Source organism: Lates calcarifer, linkage group LG17 (genome assembly GCF_001640805.2).
Source record: "Lates calcarifer isolate ASB-BC8 linkage group LG17, TLL_Latcal_v3, whole genome shotgun sequence".
NCBI lineage: Eukaryota > Metazoa > Chordata > Actinopteri > Centropomidae > Lates > Lates calcarifer.
In genome coordinates, this window is record NC_066849.1 from 20,502,493 (window position 1) to 20,522,127 (window position 19,635).

General features: G+C 37.0%; 3 protein-coding genes and 1 long non-coding RNA gene across 9 annotated transcripts; all 4 read right to left on the reverse strand.

Moving 5' to 3' along the window:
• Window positions 1–738: 738 nt before the first annotated feature.
• Window positions 739–10,726, reverse strand: LOC108897008 (cornifelin). Of its 4 annotated transcripts, none has more exons than XM_051076957.1 (4): window positions 7,820–7,976; window positions 7,031–7,131; window positions 6,713–6,900; window positions 739–2,026 (listed from the first exon to the last, which is right to left on the reverse strand). In XM_051076957.1, the coding sequence occupies exons 2-4, from the start codon at window positions 7,095–7,097 to the stop codon at window positions 1,823–1,825; spliced, it is 459 nt and encodes a 152-aa protein (XP_050932914.1). In that variant the 5' UTR covers window positions 7,098–7,131; window positions 7,820–7,976; the 3' UTR covers window positions 739–1,822. The 4 variants fall into 4 exon arrangements, with proteins under 4 accessions (XP_050932914.1, XP_050932913.1, XP_050932915.1 ...); XM_051076956.1 differs by lacking the exon at window positions 6,713–6,900 and adding an exon at window positions 2,126–2,313 and having other exon boundaries at window positions 7,820–7,963; XM_051076958.1 differs by lacking the exons at window positions 739–2,026; window positions 6,713–6,900; window positions 7,031–7,131; window positions 7,820–7,976 and adding exons at window positions 5,753–6,599; window positions 9,455–9,642; window positions 9,775–9,877; window positions 10,603–10,726.
• On the reverse strand, window positions 2,513–4,111 carry LOC127143448 (uncharacterized). The gene is made up of 3 exons (XR_007814861.1): window positions 3,796–4,111; window positions 2,865–2,989; window positions 2,513–2,536 (listed from the first exon to the last, which is right to left on the reverse strand). It is a non-coding gene; the product is annotated as an uncharacterized LOC127143448 (long non-coding RNA).
• An 869-nt stretch (window positions 10,727–11,595) lies between the features above and the next one.
• LOC108896979 (cornifelin homolog A) lies at window positions 11,596–13,870 on the reverse strand. Of its 3 annotated transcripts, none has more exons than XM_018696362.2 (4): window positions 13,722–13,870; window positions 13,099–13,177; window positions 12,790–12,977; window positions 11,596–12,377 (listed from the first exon to the last, which is right to left on the reverse strand). In XM_018696362.2, exons 1-4 carry the CDS (start codon window positions 13,860–13,862, stop codon window positions 12,177–12,179), a joined length of 609 nt encoding a protein of 202 aa, XP_018551878.1. In that variant the 5' UTR covers window positions 13,863–13,870; the 3' UTR covers window positions 11,596–12,176. The 3 variants fall into 3 exon arrangements, with proteins under 3 accessions (XP_018551878.1, XP_018551884.1, XP_018551883.1); XM_018696368.2 differs by having other exon boundaries at window positions 13,733–13,807; XM_018696367.2 differs by having other exon boundaries at window positions 13,099–13,203; window positions 13,722–13,745.
• Window positions 13,871–15,276: 1,406 nt separating this feature from the next.
• LOC108896073 (placenta-specific gene 8 protein-like) lies at window positions 15,277–16,561 on the reverse strand (the record flags this gene model as incomplete). The annotated part of the gene is made up of 2 exons (XM_018695074.1): window positions 15,277–16,093; window positions 16,337–16,561. Coding segments are annotated over 2 exons (378 nt in total), but the record flags the coding sequence as incomplete, so codon positions are not given.
• Window positions 16,562–19,635: the final 3,074 nt, after the last annotated feature.

The window sequence follows — 19,635 nt, forward strand, 5'->3', positions numbered from 1 at the left end:
ATCTGACAGCTAGAGTTGCCACTTATTGTACAGGTTAAAATTTTAAATACAAAATTTATGAAGAGCCAAAAAGATATGATGTTTGGTTAAAAACTAAACTAACCAACAGTATATAAAAGCAGAGCTGAAACCATTAGCTGACTATTGATTGACAAAAAAGCCAGTTTTCATGCCAAAATTGCAAAATATTTAATGGTGAGAAGTTGCTGTATATTCCTTGTAATTATTTCAGTAATTACAATTATAAAACTATGAGCACAATACTAAGTGACAGAGAAATAACTTGAGTTACTATGTCCTCTGTGTTGTCAAAAACTGCTGCGTGTGACTTATTTACCAAAAAGAAAAGAAAAGTGAAAATCAGTAAATGTTGTCAATGAGTTCCTTAGTTAACAGATCAAAACTTACCTCCACAGTCCGCTGTGTGGTGATGAGAACTTTGGACAGCTGAGGAAGTTGTATAACGCATTTACTTTCGGCGAGGGCTAATCGACTCCCCTCCCTTTTTTGTAGTTGCTGTTTGCTTTGTGTACTACATAAAATAGATGGTTTCCACACCCCCCATAGTCCTTCCCCAGTCCTTTCTTAATTTTGAATACTAGGACAGATAGCTCATTGTTTTCCACTGAGACTATTGTATTATTTGCATTTTGATGTGCACTCAACTGAGTTTGCAGCTGATTTTTAAAACTACAACAGTGAGTGAGGAAGAGAGAGCAATTGGCAACAACAACAAAATCAGTGAATACATCCTTTAATATTCCACAATTTCAAGTATGACAGGTGATAAAGAATGAAAGTGCTAAAATAAACGTGCAAATTATAATATTACATAATTATGTCCAATGTAAAACTCATGTAACAGTTCCTACTTTACTGGTTTGTGTGCATGTGTTGGTGCGTGTGCGTGCATCTGTCTATCTTTTTTTTTAATCGTTTTTAATTTATGAAATGTCTTACGTCTTTCCCTGGGTGTGTCATCTGTGAAATTTTCAAGTGTTTTCAAGTGTTTTGCAGAAAGTGCGTGTTTGTGTCAGCATTTCTTTGTCAGGTGTTACAAGTTGGTCTCACTGTTTAAACTGACATCAGCTTTTCTTTTTTGAAAAAAAAAAAGAGGATAATTTCCTGTATTGCTGTATGTCTCCATATTAAGACACAAATGTTAATTTAATCATATTTGTGCACAAATCAAAGAAGAGAATATTGGAGAGATGATGACCTGTGACACTGTCCAGTGATGTAAAGTAATATTTCTCTCCTGTATGCACTCAGAAGACCTGGTATTTCAACCTGGGCACCTCCTGCAGAGTCAGGACCACCAGTGGCAAAGAAGCTGATGTTCTCTCTCATGCTACCAGACAATGCTTCTTCAGGAAGGTACAACACATCTAGGGACAAAGTCTCCTCTCCATGTGTGACTGTGAGTGTGAATGGTTGTCTGTCTGTATGTGTCAGCTCTGTAATAGACCTGTCCAATGTGTGAATAATGAAATGAAAGAATAATTAAGGGTTTTCACTGATGTCTACTCTAATTTTTAAGGATAAGTAAAAGTAATGGATACAAATTACATGTGTGCAAAGGCAGAAAGGCAAATTTCAGGATTTATAGCAAGAAGACAGAGCCCTTGATATTTATAATTACTACAAGTTAGTCGATTGTGAGTATTTTTAGAGGAGAATTCAGCTTATTATGATGCCACAAGGAGCTATTGAAAATGATTACATCTTTCACTGCTAAATACAAGGTGTAACAAAATAAACAGCAGCATGATCTGAATCCTTCCTTCTCAGGACAAAACAGTTCAATGAGAAGCCACAGATCTCAGTATGAAGTCATGATGACCCCTGGTTGATTCATAACAACAACCGGAGGAGGTGGGTTTCTTTGAACCATCACCACTGGAGCAGGCTGCACGTTGACAACGACAGTGCGGTTTTTATTGCGATGTTTTAACTCACGATGCATCTGACACCAGGAGCACCACACACAGAAACAGGAAGCAGCGATGTCCTTACAGATAGAACCCTACAGAGGCCAAAGTAAAGTAGTTGTAAATTCAACATTGCTTCACTTTTTTTCAACATATGTGGAATTCACTGCACATCAGCTTTACATTAGTCATACCTTGATACCGTATCTGTTTCGCATGGCAACCCGTAGAGACAGGACCGCTGGAGGAACAAACAGGGGTATCCCACAGGCTGTCAGTACTGCAGGGCTGCATATGTCACATAATGGCAGACATTGGTTCTCTCCAAATTTTCCTGAAACCGTGCAGGCAAGGCAAGGACAGCACCAGAAACCATAGCAACCTAAAAACCACACAGAGTGGGACAAAATTTACCAAGTGATTCAGTATTACTAAAGAGGGCCTAATAAATCAAATCCAAAAAATACAGATTTTAGAAATTAGTGATGTAGACTCTTACAAGTGCTCGCATCCTCAAAGCAGTCACAGAGACCGTTGCTCCACTCTGTCAAAGGTTGTGCTGCCATTGGATGTTGGACTGTAGCCACAGACAGTGAACAATGAACCTGTTAACACACAGAAATCAGTGTATATTTAAAAAAGTTTTTTTTGTTTGTTTTTTTTTTAATGAGGAAATGTGAGCACTACACCAGCCTCTACTTTAGGCTTAAGGAAAAGGAATTTTGTGTCACCTGTGGCAATCATATTCTGATTTGATATACTGTGTTTAGATTTAAGTAACACATCACCACCTGCAGTATAATGGGCAAAGGGCAAACACCTCTCTTCCCTGTTACTCAGGAGCTGAACAACCCTCTTTAAACATGTCAGATTTAGCTTAACTTTTACTTAAAACTTTACTTAAAACATTAAAAATGAACTTAAAGGTCTTACCTGACAGAGCTGGACAGCTTGGCACCTCTGAAGCTATGAATGCACACGAGGATATGACTCAGATTAGGAGAGATACCATTTCCAGGTTAGACAACTAAGAACAAACAATGCTGCAAAACCTGAATCTGATGGCACAGAGAAATGAAATCAAAAGTACACGCTAAGAATAGCATGCATTAATTGTTTTTTTTAATTGCTACTGACAAGAATCTTATTGTTGGTGTTGAGTATAACATCATTCTCCTAGAGGGAAAACTTTCCCATTGTGTGAATGCATGTATGATTAGATTGTTTTTTGTTTGTTTGTTTGTTCGGTGAAACAAGTCAAACACTTAATGAATTAATGACAAACACATTTACTGAGTTTAATAAACTTATTTTTAATGCCATTGTTAAACCCTTACAAAGCTATTTGTTGTTTTATTAAGATTAATACACACTTTTTTGCTGCTACCAGATCTAAAGTGAGAACAATGTATTATTTAGGTTAATAAATCTTTTACTATAAACTTATTAATGATGAAATATGTTTTTTGCAGTTCAAAATATTAACGATGAAGCAATTATTATTTTTATTGATTGATTGATTTTACTTTTCATTATTTTCATAAATGATAGCCACATGCAGCCACAAAGACAACCTTCTATAAATCTTTGCCTCAAACAGGCATTAAAAAAACAATTGGACAATTATTAGTACAATTACAGAATGTAGAGCATTCTTAAAATGTTAACCATCACTACTCACATCAACAAAAAGGTGCAATTTGTGACATAAAAACTGAAACAGATTTTAATTTAAAGAAAAACCTTAAAACCTAAAAACTCTGACTATTTTCCAAAGAAAGGAAACTCTCTCTTTTTCAACATGTCAGGTTTGATTTAACTGTAAAGATGTAAAATGTCTTGTGCTCAAGCTTAAAGGTCTTACCTGACTGAGTTGGACACCTTCTTGGCACTTCTAAAGCTATGAGCGAGTGAAAGGATGTGCCTCAGATTAGGAGTGACATCTTGCCCATCATGTCAGACAGTTAAACACAAGTAATGCTGCAAAACCTGAAACCTGTTGGTACAGAGAAATGGAATGAAAACACATATCTGCGTGTGTGTGAGAGAGAGAGAGAGAGAGAGAGAGAGATTGAAAGAGATTTCCAGTAGTTATCTCTTCATTGTTCTTCCACTGGTCAGTTTAAGAAGAGAAACTGATAATACATGAGCAAAGAGGAAAAGGTTGAGATGCTTCTGAAGATTCATTGTTTTTTTCCCCCAGCTTAAAAACAGCAAATCAGAATGATCTTTACCAGATTTATTTTTTAAATGAAGTATTTTTAAAATTTCAGACTTTGACCTTAAAGAGCAGGTCATGGGAGTAGCACAATCAAATTTTTCAGGTCAGTTGGTTAATTGCAGCCATCAGTGAACTGAAACTCGATTGGCACAGAGAAATGGAATCAAAACATATAATTGCAGCCAAGTTTCTATGTCAGAAGTTTCTGACTTTGGCTCCCTCAAGTGACGATATCAATAAGGACGCTGTAGCAGGCGTTCACAAAGCAATACATGCTGTTTTAATTCATGAAGCAGTGCTACAGTTCTTTCTTAACTAGCTTTTTATTAGTTGTGATTACACATTTGTTTTGTATTTAAGCCTCCGATATCAGCTTTAAGAAAAAAGAGGGTAGACCATGATCTAGCACAGAATATGTTATTGTTGTATATATGTTATTTGCATTGCCGTGTAGATATTTGTTCTCATATGTCTTCATATTAAGACACAAATGTTAATTTAGTCACATTTGTGCACAAATCAAAGAAAAAAGTGACAATGACGATGACTTGTAATACTGTCCATTGATGTAAAGTAATATTTTTTTTCTGTTTTCACTCAGATGACCTTGTAATTCAACATTGACCCCTCCAGAGTCAGTGCCAGTGGTTACTGTGGCAAAGAAGATGATGCTTTCTCTCATGCTACCAGACAACACTGCCAGTCTACAGTTCATCTTCAGGAAGGTACAACACATCTAGGGGCATTGTTTTGTTTTTGTTTTTTTCTTTGTTTTTTTTAATAAACACTTATAAACACAAAAAAAGCAAATAACTTTTATATTTCAGTCTTTAACAACAGCGCAATACACAAGCTTGTATGTGAGTACAATACATGAGGGTGTTTCCCTGGGTTCACCTCCTGATGACAAAAAAGCCAAAAAGTCAGGTTGAGATAATACCATCCATCAAGCTCGGAGGATTTCATCTGTGTGACCCACTTTCTGACATTTGATGACAGTTAAGGCCTTAGAAACACAAAACTTTTCTCTTGTCATGCTACAGTAGCAACAGCTACTGGATACCTGAGACTGCTTGTTAACACTGATGAAAGAGTATTGTGCAGTAATGAGTTACACACTGATATTCAGTGTGACTTAAAGGTAAAAAGTAATATGTAGGCTACATGATGTAAAGATAGAATATAAAATTGTATATCAAAAACATTAAAAACAAACTTGATGAAGGCAGCAGTATTGCAGCAGTTCCTGTGTTCTGCAATCTGTTCTGCAGTCTGGTAGTGATATATAGAGATTTTTCTGGTCAAATAAAAAGCATCTTACTCTTTAAAAAGTCTATAGCTATAGAAATCTAATCCATTATGTTATCAGACACTTAGAAGAACAACCTGAGCTTCTCAGTGGCAAAAAAAGATTTTTGTCCTCATCAATCATTTCCCCTCAAAAACATGTGAAAATAAGACCCAGGTTCAGAAAATACCTGAGTTATTATTTTAAATCTAATTCTGTTGATAGGGAAAATTCATTTATTACCACCCACACACATTGCACTGTTTACTAAGAAGTGAGAGAGAGATTATTTTTGTGTGAAAGTACAGTATCTTTTTATATATTTTTCAACATTTTTCATTTTATTGATTTCAGCCACACCAGCATAAGACACCAAATCCAACACCAAATAAAATTCACACATAGTGTCTGTGTGATAATGTCCCATGTACTGACACACAGAGTTTTAGAAATGCTTCAAAAGACAGATAAACTCAATGAAACAATATTATGTGTATTAATGTGTATTATTATGTGTAAATCTAAAACAGTAACAGGGAAGGACAAATAAGTCTTAACTGTGCTGTCATGTTCTCTGGCACATTTAAAGGCACATTTGTGATTTTTTTCTCTGATCTTAGATTTTTGTTTACAACAGTTTAGTTAGATAAGTCACTCCTCATTCTCTTTCAAAAGCTACTGATTACTGATTACATCTACAAATATCTAGCATGGGGACACAATTCAAAACCGTTACGTCTTTGTATTTTACTGATACATACAAATTATGCCTCTGACATAAGTATAACAGAATCAACAGCAGCAAGCTCATCAGTTCCTTGGAGAAAAACAAGGATTACGTTCTCCCTCCCAGCCCCACAGCTAGCCAAATACTAATCAGCTTTTACACCACAGATAATTGATCTTAGTTTAATCAAATTTCCTTCACAAGACAGAACAGGCTGGTGAGAAGCCACAAAGCTCAATATGAATTCACAACAACTTATTGGCTCACAAAGCCAGCAGGAGGTGGGTGTCCAGGAGCTCTTCTGACCGCCGGAATAGGCTCCATGTTAACGTCAACATCGTCTTTCTTGCGATGTTTTAACTCACGATGCATCTGACACCAGGAGCACCACATACAGAAACAGGAAACTACGATGTCCTTACAGAGAGTGCCCTGCATAGACAGGGAAAGACAGGGAAGAAACATGTAGTTATAAGTTCAACATTGCTTCACTTTTATTCAACATATGTGGAATTCACTGCACATCAGCTTTACATGTGTCATACCTTGATACCGTATCTGTTTCGCATGGCAACCCGTAGAGACAGGGCCGCTGGAGGAACAAACAGGGGTATCCCACAGGCTGTCAGTACTGCAGGGCTGCATATGTCACATAATGGCAGACATTGGTTCTCTCCAAATTTTCCTGAAACCGTGCAGGCAAGGCAAGGACAGCACCAGAAACCATAGCAACCTAAAAACCACACAGAGGTTTATCAACAGAGTGGGACAAACTCTTGTAAGTATTTCAGTATTACTAAAGAGGGCCTAACAAATCAAATCCAAAAATACAGATTTGAGAAATTTGTTATGTAGACTCTTACAAGTGCTCGCATCCTCAAAGCAGTCACAGAGACCGTTGCTCCACTCTGTCAAAGTTTGTGATGCCATGTTGAACTGTAGCCACAGACAGTGAACAATGAACCTGTTAACACACAGAAATCAGAGATCAAAGTGTATGTTAAAAGAGCCAGAAACTGGAAAAATGTATTAATGGACATAACATGGAGAGGTGATTGTTTTGTTTAATGAGGAAATGTAAGCACTACAACTTTGTCAGCAATAACAGACTAATGCTGCTGTCTTTAGGCTCAAGAAAAGGAATTTTGTGTTTACTGTCACCTTCACCTTCACCTGTCACCTCATCATATTTTGATTCAGAATACTACTATGTTAACTAACACATTATCACCTGCATCAGATAATTCAACTCCCAGACTGATACCATATTAAAGAAATATTTTAAACTCACTCTTGAACAATGGAGGGAAGTTACTAAGTACATGTACTTAAGTACTGTACTTAATCACAAATGTGAGGTACTTGCACATGTACACTCCTTCACTCTACTTTCTACTTTCCTTCATTATGTCCCCATACAAGCGTCTTCTGTAAGGATATAATCCAACACTTAATCACACTGTCTGATCTTACAGTACGTTCCTAGAACAATGGTAACATTTAGAAATAACCAGGAAGTCTCTGTCTCTATTCTACAAAGAAAGGACAATCATTAAATGTGATCTGAATAATCCTCTTTCACTATGTCACATTTCACTTAACTATTAGGATGAAGATGTAAAATGTCTGATGAGCAAACTTTAAGATCTTACCTGACAGAGCTTGACACCCTGGTACCTCGGAAGCTGTGAGTGAATAGGAGGATATGACTCAGATTAAGAGAGCTATCTTGTCCATGTCAGACAGATAAGCACAAACAATGCTGCAAAACCTGAATCTGTTTAGATCTAGATTCCTCTTCATAATTAAAGAGGAAAAAGAAGAATAAAAAAAAACTTAAAACAAATACAGTTGTTGGAGATTTTAAAGGGACCAAGGCAGAAAGCAGGTAGAGTCCAGTGGGAGAGTGTGTGCAACACTGTGGATATGAAAAGTGAGGTGATTATTAACACTACTATGTGTTAATAAGATCACATGTGTTAATAATAGCATCATAAACATATTTATTGTGCGATTATAAGACATTCAGAAGCACTTATAAGAAACTTAATAACAGCTCCTAGACTGCTTAAAACCTTTTGAGCTTTTTTAAAAATAATTGTTTGTAATAGTACAAACACTTATTGAGTTTAATAAACTTATATATAACACCACTGTTAAACCTTTACTAAGCTTTGTTGTTGCTTTATTAAGATTAATACATACATCTTGTCCATGTCAGACAGCTTCAAAACCTCAACTCTATTGGCACAGAGAAATGGAATCAAAACATATAATTGCAGCCAAGTTTCTGTGTCAGAAGTTTCCGATTTTGGCTCCCTCAAGTGATCATAGAAAAAAGACACTGTAGCAGGCGTACATAGTGTTTTAATTCATGTACCAGTGCTGCAGTTTCTTTTGATTTTTTGTGTATAATTATATTTTTAATACAGTATCAAACTCCTCAGCTCTAATTAGCTTACTCTTTATTAGTTGTGATTATAAGATAAGATATTTTATATTTAGGCCTCCTATATCAGCTTTAAGAAAAACACATTAGACCATGATCCAGCTCAGAATAAAGTATTTGTCTGTATTGCTGTGCAGATATATGCTCTCATATGTTTACATATTAAGACACAAATGTTAATGTAGTCATATTTGTGCAGAAATCAAAGAAGAAAGTGACAATGACAATGACTTGTAATGCTGTCCATTTATGTAAAGGAATATTTCTTTTCTGTTTTCACTCAGATGACCTTGTATTTCAGTCTGGACCCCTCCAGAGTCAGGACCAGTGGTTACTGTGGCAAAGGAGCTGATGTTCTCTCTCTCTCATGATAACCAGACAATGCTGTCAGTCTGCAGCTCATCCTCAGAAAGGTACAACACATTTAGAGACAACATTTGCATACTCCTCACTGTGTGACCAAATACACAGTGTAACAAAACAATCAGAAACATGATCCGAATCAGAATTCCCTCAAGACAAAACATATTTCAGTTTGAATTCATGACAATCCCTGGTTGGTTCATAATAACGACAGAAGGTGGACTTCTTTCAGGCATCACTATTGGAGCAGGCTGCACATTGACTATAACAGTGGGAGCTTTATGGCGATATTTTAACTCTCGATGCATCTGACACCAGGTGCACCACATACAGCAACAGGAAGCTGCGATGTCTTTACAGATAGAACCCTGCAGAGACCAAATTAAAGACTTATGTTAAGATTTAAAATCAACATTGCTTCACTTTTGTTCAACATATGTCAAATGTAATTTACATATTCTTACGCTGGTCATACCTTGATACCGTATCTGTTTCGCATCGCAGATCGTAGAGACAGGACTGCTGGAGGAATAAACAATGGTATCCCACAGGCTGTAAATACCGCAGGGGTGCACACGTCAAATAATAGCAGACAGCGATTCTCTCCAAATCTTCCAGCAACTGTGCCAGCAAGGCAAGGGCAGCACCAAAAACCATAGCAACCTAAAAATCACACAGAAGTTTATCAACAGAGTGGGACAAACTCTTATAAGTGATTCAACATTAATAAAGAAGGCCCAACAAATTGAATTAAAAAAAATACAGATTTGAGAAATTTGTGATGCAGACTCTTACAAGTGCTCACATCCTCAAAGCAGTCAGGGAGACCATTGCTCCACTCTGTCAAAGGTTGCGCTGCCATTGAATGTTGAACTGACAGAGACAATGAAAAATGAACCTATTGACACAGAGAAATCAGAGTGTATGTTGAAAAAGTCGGAACTAAAAATCAATATTAAAAAATAGGAGCACTGGCTATATGCATCAGATAATTAAACCTGGCTCCCAGGACATGAAAAATACAGGAATGGATGCAGTAGATGATGGTAAAATTGGTTATTTGTTGTAGGAAAAATAAGCAACTTAAAAAATAATTGTGATGATTATAAGTGTGTCAATCAGTAACATCAGTAAGGTAGGTGTGTATGGGTGAGCATAACGAGATGTGGGATGTGGTAAAGGAAAACAAACAAAAACCAAACAAAAGAGAAAACGTGTTTTTCCAGTTGGGCTGAGTCCATCTAAGAGAGAGAGAGAGAAAGAGAGAGAGAGAGACAGCAAAACTAACACAGTTAGGCAGGGGTTGTTATGATGCCATATGAGAGAAATACTTAGAAAGATAGGAAAGTGACTAATTAGATGTATAGATAGATAGATGTACTTGAATTTTTCTGTTCATGCTAATAAATGCTTCCCTTCATCTCCATTATATATAAACATCCTCTGTGTATATATCACCCTATGATAAGCTAAGACTCTATTTCCCAGGCTTAAGTTAATATGTATGAAAAACTTCTGCACATTACTATTCTACAAGGAAAGGAAAATCACTAAATGTGGTTTGCAAAACTCTCAACATGTCAGATTTCCCTTAACTCTAAAGAGCATGCTTAAAGGTCTTACCTGACTGAGCTGGACACCTTGGCACTTTTGAAGCTGCGAATGAACAGGATATGAAGAGCATGTCCTTGATATTAAGAGTGACACATGACACCTTATCCATGTGGCAAACACTACGTTTTGCTGTCACAGCAAAACCTTAATCTGTCAGCACAGAGAAATGAAATCAAAAGTGCAAGCTAAGAGTACTGTGTTGATTGTTTTTTTTAATTACTACTAACATGATTTCTCTAGCTTGTGGAGGAAACTGAACCTCCACTCATAGGAAACTGTGAGAAGTTGACAGATCAGAGGCGGCTGTAAAGTGTTTCCCTGGATTCAACTCCTGATGACAAAAGTCAACAGCTTGGGTTAACAGTTAAGACCTTAGAAACACAAAACAGTCTCTACATAAATATCTTTGGACCTCTTATTGTCATTGATGAAAGCTTGTTGTGCAGTAATGAATTACACATTAATATTGAATGTGACTTAAAGATAAAAAGTCATGTAGGCCACACGATGTAAAGATAGGATATAAAAATATATATTAAAAACATTAAATACAAACTGGACCGATCAAGGCAGCGTTGTTCCAGCAGCTCCCGTGCTCTGCTTGGTGAAATAACTGTTTTTGTCAATGGAATCTGGTAGTGATCTGTTGTGATGTTTCTGGTTTAAGCAAAAAGGATCTTAGTCTATCTCTGCAGAAATCTTATCCATAATGTTATCAGATACTAGTAACAATTGGAGCCTCTGACGCAGACAATTGCCCATTGGATTACATTGCAGCAGCCATTTGCAGTTGTGGGGTACACTGTTCTTGGTCAACACTGCACTGATTGCAAAGATTTTTGTCCCTATCAATCATTGACATCCAGAAACGTGAAAATATGACCCAGGTTCAAAAATATCCAAGTTATTCTTTAAAATCCAAGTTTCATTTATTACCACCTACACACATCCACTGTTTATGAAGAAGTGTGAGAAAGATAATTTTTGTATGAAAGCACAGTATCTTTTTATATCTGCTTTTTATTACATTTTTCATTTGATTAATTTCAGCACCGACCAATTCGAACACCAAATAAAATCCACACATAGTGGTGGTGTGTGATAATGTCCTGTGTATTGTCACACAGGATTTCATCAAAAAGCCACCAGATAAACTCAATGACACAATATTATGTGTATTACTTATATGTAATGTAATGAACATGTAAATCTGAAACAGTAACCGAAAAGGACAAATAAGTCTTAACTGTCATGTTCTCTGTGACAGGCACATTTGCAATTTTTTCTCTGATCTTAGATTTTTGATTTCAACAGTTTAGTTAGATAAGTCACTCCTTGTTCTCTTTCAAAAGCTACTGATTACTAAGTATATCTACAAACATCTAGCATGGGGACGCAATTCAAAACTGTTACACCATTAGCAGCAAGCTCATCAGTTCCTTGGAGAAAAACAAGGATTACATTCTCCCTCCCAGCCCCACAGCTAGCCAAATACTAATCAGCTTTTGCACCACAGATAATTGATCTTAGTTTAGTCAAATTTCCTTCACAAGACAGAACGGGCTGGTGAGAAGCCACAAAGTTCAATATGAAGTCACAACAACTCCTTGTTGGCTCACAAAGCCAGCAGGAGGTGGGTGTCCAGGAGCCGCCATGACTGGAGGAGGCTGCATGTTAACGACGGCAGTGGAGTTTTTCTTGCGATATTTTAACTCGCGATGCATCTGACACCAGGAGCACCACACACAGACACAGGAAGTTGCAATGTCCTTACAGAGAGTGCCCTGCAGAAAATAAAAAAAACAACAAATTATGCTGGTTTTACTATATTCCAGTTATTAGTAAAAGTCCTGTTAGGTTTAGCAATAAGCGGGAAGTTTTAATGTCTACAGAGAAAAGTAAAGGGAAAGGCTCACAGTTTCTGTAATTCTGACCCACTTGGTTTGTCTATCTCAGGTTGCTAAAGCCTTACATTAAATTAGCTGCATTTAAACTTATGAAATCATTTTTGCACTGGACGACTATACAGTTTGTCCCCAGTTACTTCAAATGAATTGCTTTATGAAGAAATCTCTCTTCTGCCAGTACCAAGAAGGGGAAACAATTATAGATGTCAGAAACTCTTTCAATGTACAATTGGTTGAAGATAAATTTATATAAAACTATCCTTTGAATTATATCTCTGTATTCCCATACCTTAATGCCATATCTGTGTCGAATGCCAACTCTCAGAGCCAAGGCTGCAGGAGGAGCACACAGAGGTATTCCAAGGCCTGCTACTATGGCAGGGCTGCACAAGTCACATAATGGGAGACACCGGTTCTCTCCAAATTTTCCTGAAACCGTGCAGGCAAGGCAAGGGCAGCACCAGAAACCATAGCAACCTGAAAACAGGAGTTACAGTAGAGTGGCATACAATCTAAGTTGTTTAATTTGACTGAAAAAGGACACAAAAATGTTAATATAGATATGAAATTATCATGAAGTTCTGGAATTTATTCTTACAGGAGCATTTGTCCTCACAGCAGCCGAACAGGCCTGTGTTCCACTCTGTTAACGGATGTGCTGCCATTGGCTGTTGACCCTTACCACAGAAAGAGAACAATGAACCTGTTAACACACCCAAATCCTGTTTAAAATGAAGTTACAAAGCACTTCACAGAAATTATATTTGTACAAGACATACTTTGTCTTGATGACCTGATTAGATCTTGGATCACCTTCTTGCATCAACTTTCATGTTAATGAGAATTCACACATTCTTGATTTAATCTCCTCTCTCCCCTAACTGATCGAGGCAGATAGCCACCCACCCTGCCCTCTGTAAAATGCCTTGAGATAATGCATGCTGTGATTTGGTGCTATAAAAATTGAATGAATTGAATTGGACATTAAATCCGAGTCATGTCCTGTGTAAAGACAATTATTGTGAAATACAAGTAGTCTCCTTTAATCTGCAACAAATCTGCATAAATAGGTATTTAAATCGTACCAATACTGACTGTTTTGCTGGAGCTTCTGTTTAACTTCTGCAGTAGTCAGATTAAGCTTTCATTCAACCTTTAAGATAAATTTTAGGATAAATATATTTTTCTACAGAAAAAAAACAGAACAAACAAAACTCTTACCTTGTTCTCACCTGGGAGAGATGTGACAGAATATTCCTTGTGTGAGAAATGGCATGTCATGCATGTTGAGCAACTAAGGCACAAGCAATGCTGCAGAACCAGACCAGATGTGCAAAAAGAGTTTAAAGCAACAATACACATTAACAATTGTGTGGATATAGTTTTTCTTTTTGTACAGGTGTGGCAAACCAGTGGGATAAGTACCAAAACATGTTGTATCTCTTTGAAGACACACACACGACAGCACATGATTTGACCACAGTATAACTGCTGTTCCCAGATGAAAAAGAATGAGGTTTAGCATCAGATATCATCAATCCAGTGTGACCTGACAGAGCTACCATTATTCACAACCAGAACCCAAATTACCTGCCATGAAATGTGTGCTTATATATGAATATACTCCTGTTATTTTATCCAAACAATGTAAACAAAAAGTGTGATAAGACCATGCAGCTGGCTGCTGCAAAGATATCACAAACCTATACACAAGAAGCGTGAAAGACCAGTGCTGCTATAAGCCCTGCAGTTGGCATGGTATGGCATTTATACAAATGCTTTTTCCCTTAAAATGACCCCAAAACTTGTCCCACCCTGCTCTCTAGGTTATGTTTTTCAGCAAGTCATTCAATCATTCATTCATCATTTCCTGTTTTATTTTGAAATACAGACCTCTCCTATCATTTCAGATACTACCTGCCCCCCTGTTTCCCACCTGTGTGATTTTCTGCCCCGCCCTGATTAGTTTCACCTGTCTCTCATTATTCTTATGTTACCTGTGTACTGAACTTTTTTTAAAATCAAGCTCCTGTCTCTGATTCGTGTTCTTGAGCCCCTTTGCTTGTGGTTTGTCCTGTCATTATAACCCTTTCCTAATGCTATCCCATTACAAGAGGTGGGGGGACAAAATCCACAGTAGCCAAAGTTACTACCTCTCCACCATAGCTCAACAAGGAGGCACTGTCTGTGGAAACAAAGAGCAAAATATCACAGTAAACACCCACTCAGTGTTTGACATTCCATTTTGAATTCCAACAGGTTGGCACATTCGTAGGCTAAGGTGACCAGAACATGACCTTCAGTTCACAAACATCAATAGTGCCTTCTGCTGACTCCCCTGTATTGTAATTAAATTTTTGTACTGTCAAAGTTTAGTTTTGCTTATAAAAAAAAACACTGTTGTAAATATTAGCTCACGCAGGCTCCTACTACTCTTCGTTAAAGATGATAATATGAATGTTTTTTAGTGTTACCTGCAGTTACAAAAGTGGAATCCCTAGGTTCCACCCATGTGACAGTGTTGATAGGCTGCTATGTATGGAAAGGTGGAGCACTAAAACATACAAAGGAGGAGTGACACACCATAAAATAACAGTGGTTGCATAACATTTCAGTTTGGAAACAGCAAACAGGACTCTTGGCCACTGTAGTTATGTTCTACATACAGTGGTTTGATAGCCTATGTGTGTGTGTGTATGTTGTCTCTGTTGTTGTTTTTTTGTTTGTTTGTTTGTTGTGGTGAATGTTGAAGCTATTCTTTTGGTTTTTCAGGTGTATTGGGGGGTCCCGTTTTGTCATGAGATGCTGAGTCCTGCTATTGTGCTGCCGTGAATCTTGCCACTTAGGCCTGGGGGCCCCCTGCTGGGCATAACCAGAAGAAGCCATGTGCAGGTATGAATCAAGACGGCATGCACTGTCACAGTATCGGAGCACCTTTACTGATACTGTCACACGGGGGAGCCAAGATTTCAAATTCCACTGATGGTGGCTTTACGAGAGATTAAATAACACAGTAGCAACACAACATCTTGATGGATATCAGATGGATTCAGAATTTATTATTGATGTACATGCAAATATGCAAATGTTATTTTAGCGACTGGAGATGTAAATAAAGATCAGTTATTATTTATTTTACTGTGATTAGGCCATAAATGTTGTGATGATTATTACAGCACTTTGGAAAAACTATGATAGAAACTAGTCTCTTTTTTATCCCCATACCCAAATAAGAAAAGGGAATACACTGAGTAGCCACAACTTTAAACATCTAAATCTGAAAAGTAACCAAACTTGTCAGATAAACGTTGTGTAGTAAAAGGTCCAGTATCTTGTTATGACAATTAGTGTATTAGAAGTATCAGAAATGCAAATACTTTCATAAAACACAAGCACCTCATTAATTTACTGTAGTATGGGACTTGAGCCAGTGTGCTGGGTTACTTTCCACCACTGGAAACAGGCTGTATAGTCACAGGAGTTTGAGACTGCACAGTAGAGCTGTTGTTGTGACGTTTTAGCTCACGGTCAATCTGACACCAGACGCACAGATTGCAGACGCAGGACATCGTGATGTCATTACAGAGAGTACCCTAAGGAGAACCAAAGTAATTGTTATTTATATTCCTCAGTTATTATTTAATGTTTTACATTAATCAGCAAGTGTAATTATGTCCATCAATAAGCAAAATTTAAATATACCCACAGAGAATGATAAGCATATTCAAAGTTGTTCTTCTACTGACAATTATTCAAGGAGCAAATTCAAATCAGTCTTCCATGTATGTATGTTGGAAGCTGTAAATTGATTTTTGTTTTTTAATATCACTTCATACCTTGATGCCATATTTCTTTCTCACGGCAGTCCTGAAAGACAAGGCCACTGGAGGCACACACAGAGGTATTCCAGCAATAGCTGCTACAGCAGGGCTGCACAAGTCACATAATGGCAGTAAGCGGTTCTCTCCAAGTCCTTCTGAAATGGCGCAGGCAAAGCAAGGCCAGCACCAGAAAGCATAGCAACCTAAAAAACATGCAGCTATAAGTAGTTGTCGAGTCAAATAAACTTACTCTCTCTAAGTGACTTGATGTACTGTAGCTAAAGAAGGAAAATTAGTCTGGGGCTGATTCTTACAAGAGAATTTGTCCTCCCAGCAGTCAAACAGGCCAGAGCTCCACTCTTGTCCTGCCATTGGCTGTAGATGATGATCTGAGTAGACTATGGACTGTAACTTTGAATGTTAATGAGAAAACCACTGTAATTCTTGATACTTGAAATATTAGAACCAGTCATGCAGAGTGTGAAGACAATTTATTTGAAATGCAAATGTTTTTATTACCAATTTCTACCTTTCTGTTAATGTAAACAATGTAATTACAGTGGTGATTATATGACAGGAAAGTACAGTGACTTCCAGTTCTATGGTGATAAACTGGTTCAGTAATCTTTCCACTTGTAGCACCCCCACACTACTGTCTCACTGAGGACGTGAGATAATCTCCTGTCATCTATAGTCACCTGTGGTAATTATAATGTGAGTGAATGTGCTGTGTTCAGATATGACTAGTGCATTACCATTTATGACAGCTAACTGGCCTAGGCTATACAATTCAAACTGTTCCAAATTGATACCATACTAGAAAAATACCATAAACTTATTATTATGTAGCTAGAACATGTTACTCTAGACAGCCTGTGGTAAATTAAAAAAGAGAGAGAGAAATAAACTTAAATCTTTAGGGAAAGAAATAGTCACATGGTAACAATTTATAAATTATGCTGATGCTAAAACTTCGATTAAAAAACACTGACATGTGTTAAACCCGCTGCAAAGTCACTAACACCAGATACTCTACAAGTCCTTGTATAAATATTATAGGAATACTTTACAAGGCGTGAAATGATAAATTAAATGATGTAGATTTTAGGCATATTTGCATATGTTGTTTGAGGTTCACACTGTAATTCAATTTTATCCTTTAAATATATGTATATTCCCCAAATAACCAGCCTTCAACCTTAACAGGGATTTGTCTGTTTTTAATGTGAGGTTTATAAATGTTAAAAACTGGTGCATATGGCTATGTTACCAGTGAAGTGAAAATTTATTTTGTCATTTTGCTTTTCGTAATCCCCCCTTTTCTGGATTCTATGACTTAAATTTACTGCAGATTATATTGAATTTTATTTAAACTTTAAAAATAGATAATTTTTCATTAATGATCTTTAAAATCTTACCTGACTTAGACAGACGTGTTGTTATCTCTGCAGCTGTGAAAGAATGAAATCACATACTCTGGGGGGGGGGGGGATTTTATATACGATTGACAACTTCAGCCAACACAAATAATGCTGCAAAACCTGAATCTACAGTCAGGGAGAAATTAAATGAAAAGCACTTGTCAAGAAAAGTATGGTTAGTATTTTGGCAAAAGTGGAAATGTATCACAAGAATTTTCAGATGAATTGAAGTTGCTCTTCTAGTTACTGGCACATCTAGAACTCTGATACTAAACCTTACACACAGGGTCAAAAGACTCACAATATCTTCTCTCAGAAGTTTATTTATATTAGCTACATATTACATTTTATATAGACACATAAACACATCAAAATGCAGCACAATGTCTAATATGGGATTGTGACAAGAATAGCTGTTGTGGTTAAACCTCACTTGTTCTAACAAGAGACTCTAAGGGCCTTATTTTCTTGAAAGTGGGTGCAAGCACAAGCATAATCTCCTGGTGTAAGCACAGTATAATGTGACCAACTCCAGTGTAGTAGTGTGGCACAATGTGGAAGAGACGCTGAAATAAACCGCAAAGAAAAATGACAGCATGAATTCTTTCAGCAAATGTGGCAAGGTAATGTTTTTAAATAGTCACAAAGTTTCCAAGGCTGGATGGGTCAGCAAAATTTTGGACTTTGACATGTTTACATCTTGTTTCCTACAGGGCTTCTTTCGACTGATCCTATAGTTAAAACCTTAGGGGTTCCCTAGATTTTCTGACATTGCTGTAGAACAGTGTTTTTAGGAGTGGGCCATTTTTGTTCATTCTTGTGCACACCCACAAGGACACACAGGGTGATGATACATTTTTCTGCCAGTTGGCTTACCCCATTCCACTGATATATGGTTGTCAGCAACATACCAAGAAAGGTAGCAATGTGCCAACAAAAGCAAGGGAGAAGAAGACTGCAAGCTACCAAACACAGAAATACACAATGAAGGTGTCAGATTTATCAAAACAATTGGCTTTTCTAATGTTTTATGAGGAAAAGAAAATGGATTCAACAAATTTGTTAGATTTAACATATACAAAGCATTTTGAAGACATGAAAACACTGAATGTAAACAGAAACTTTGTTTGTGTACAAGAAACACATTGCAACTATGTCGCTATTTTAACCCATACCATGTTCTTCCACAAACTTGTGGCCAGACCTATAACCAAACCTTGAACATAGAGTTGTCATTTTTGCAACAGTGATTTGTGATGGTTTTCAAAGGGACTGACAAATGATGTTGTCCCACTGGCAGGGACAAAATGCTTATCAGTGATGACAAAGAAAATAAAGGCATTGGATCAGTATTGGTAATGTGTAACCACTAAAAAAAGCTTTCTGTATTTCTTCTGCATTTCTACATTCCATCATGAAAATACTATCATTCATCATTAAGCTGGATGGTTTTGTTGTCGCCTTTGCAGCTGTGACAGAATGAAAGCACATCAGTCATGACAACTGGCATCTCATGCAAGTTGCACATAAAAACATTTAAGGGTATAATGTTTATGCAGAGTGAAGTGAAATCAAAGGACTTCCATAGTATTTATTTTCCAATCTGGTTTGTGATTTTCAACAAAATACTTCCTTTTAATCACTGGCACAGTAAATGGTTGAGGTATAATGCCCCAAAGTGCTCATTTTGACATGAATTCATGTTTGTCTTTTCATCTGCTCAGACTATCTCTTGTTGCAAATGGAAGGCAACGTTTGTGGCTGTAGTTGACTGAGGTGCACATCGTAGACCTCTTCAAAATTACCTCATAGTGTGTGTTGAGTTTTGCCTCATTTAATTTGTGACACATTTTTTTCATGTAGTGCAGTTCGATTTGCATTGAAATACAATGC

Excerpts from the sequence above, each read along its gene's own strand:
- LOC108897008 (XM_051076957.1), bottom strand. The coding sequence starts at position 7,097 with ATGGCATCACAAACTTTGACAGAGTGGAGCAACGGTCTCTGTGACTGC. Across the intron at positions 6,901-7,030 it reads CTTTGAGGATGCGAGCACTT|GTTGCTATGGTTTCTGGTGC; the intron begins GTAAGAGTCTAC and ends TGTGGTTTTTAG. Across the intron at positions 2,027-6,712 it reads GAAACAGATACGGTATCAAG|GGTTCTATCTGTAAGGACAT; the intron begins GTATGACACATG and ends TGGCCTCTGTAG.
- LOC108896979 (XM_018696362.2), bottom strand. The coding sequence starts at position 13,862 with ATGTGTATTGTTGCTTTAAACTCTTTTTGCACATCTGGTCTGGTTCTG. Across the intron at positions 13,178-13,721 it reads CTCTCCCAGGTGAGAACAAG|GGTCAACAGCCAATGGCAGC; the intron begins GTAAGAGTTTTG and ends TTCTGTGGTAAG. Across the intron at positions 12,378-12,789 it reads GACACAGATATGGCATTAAG|GGCACTCTCTGTAAGGACAT; the intron begins GTATGGGAATAC and ends TATTTTCTGCAG.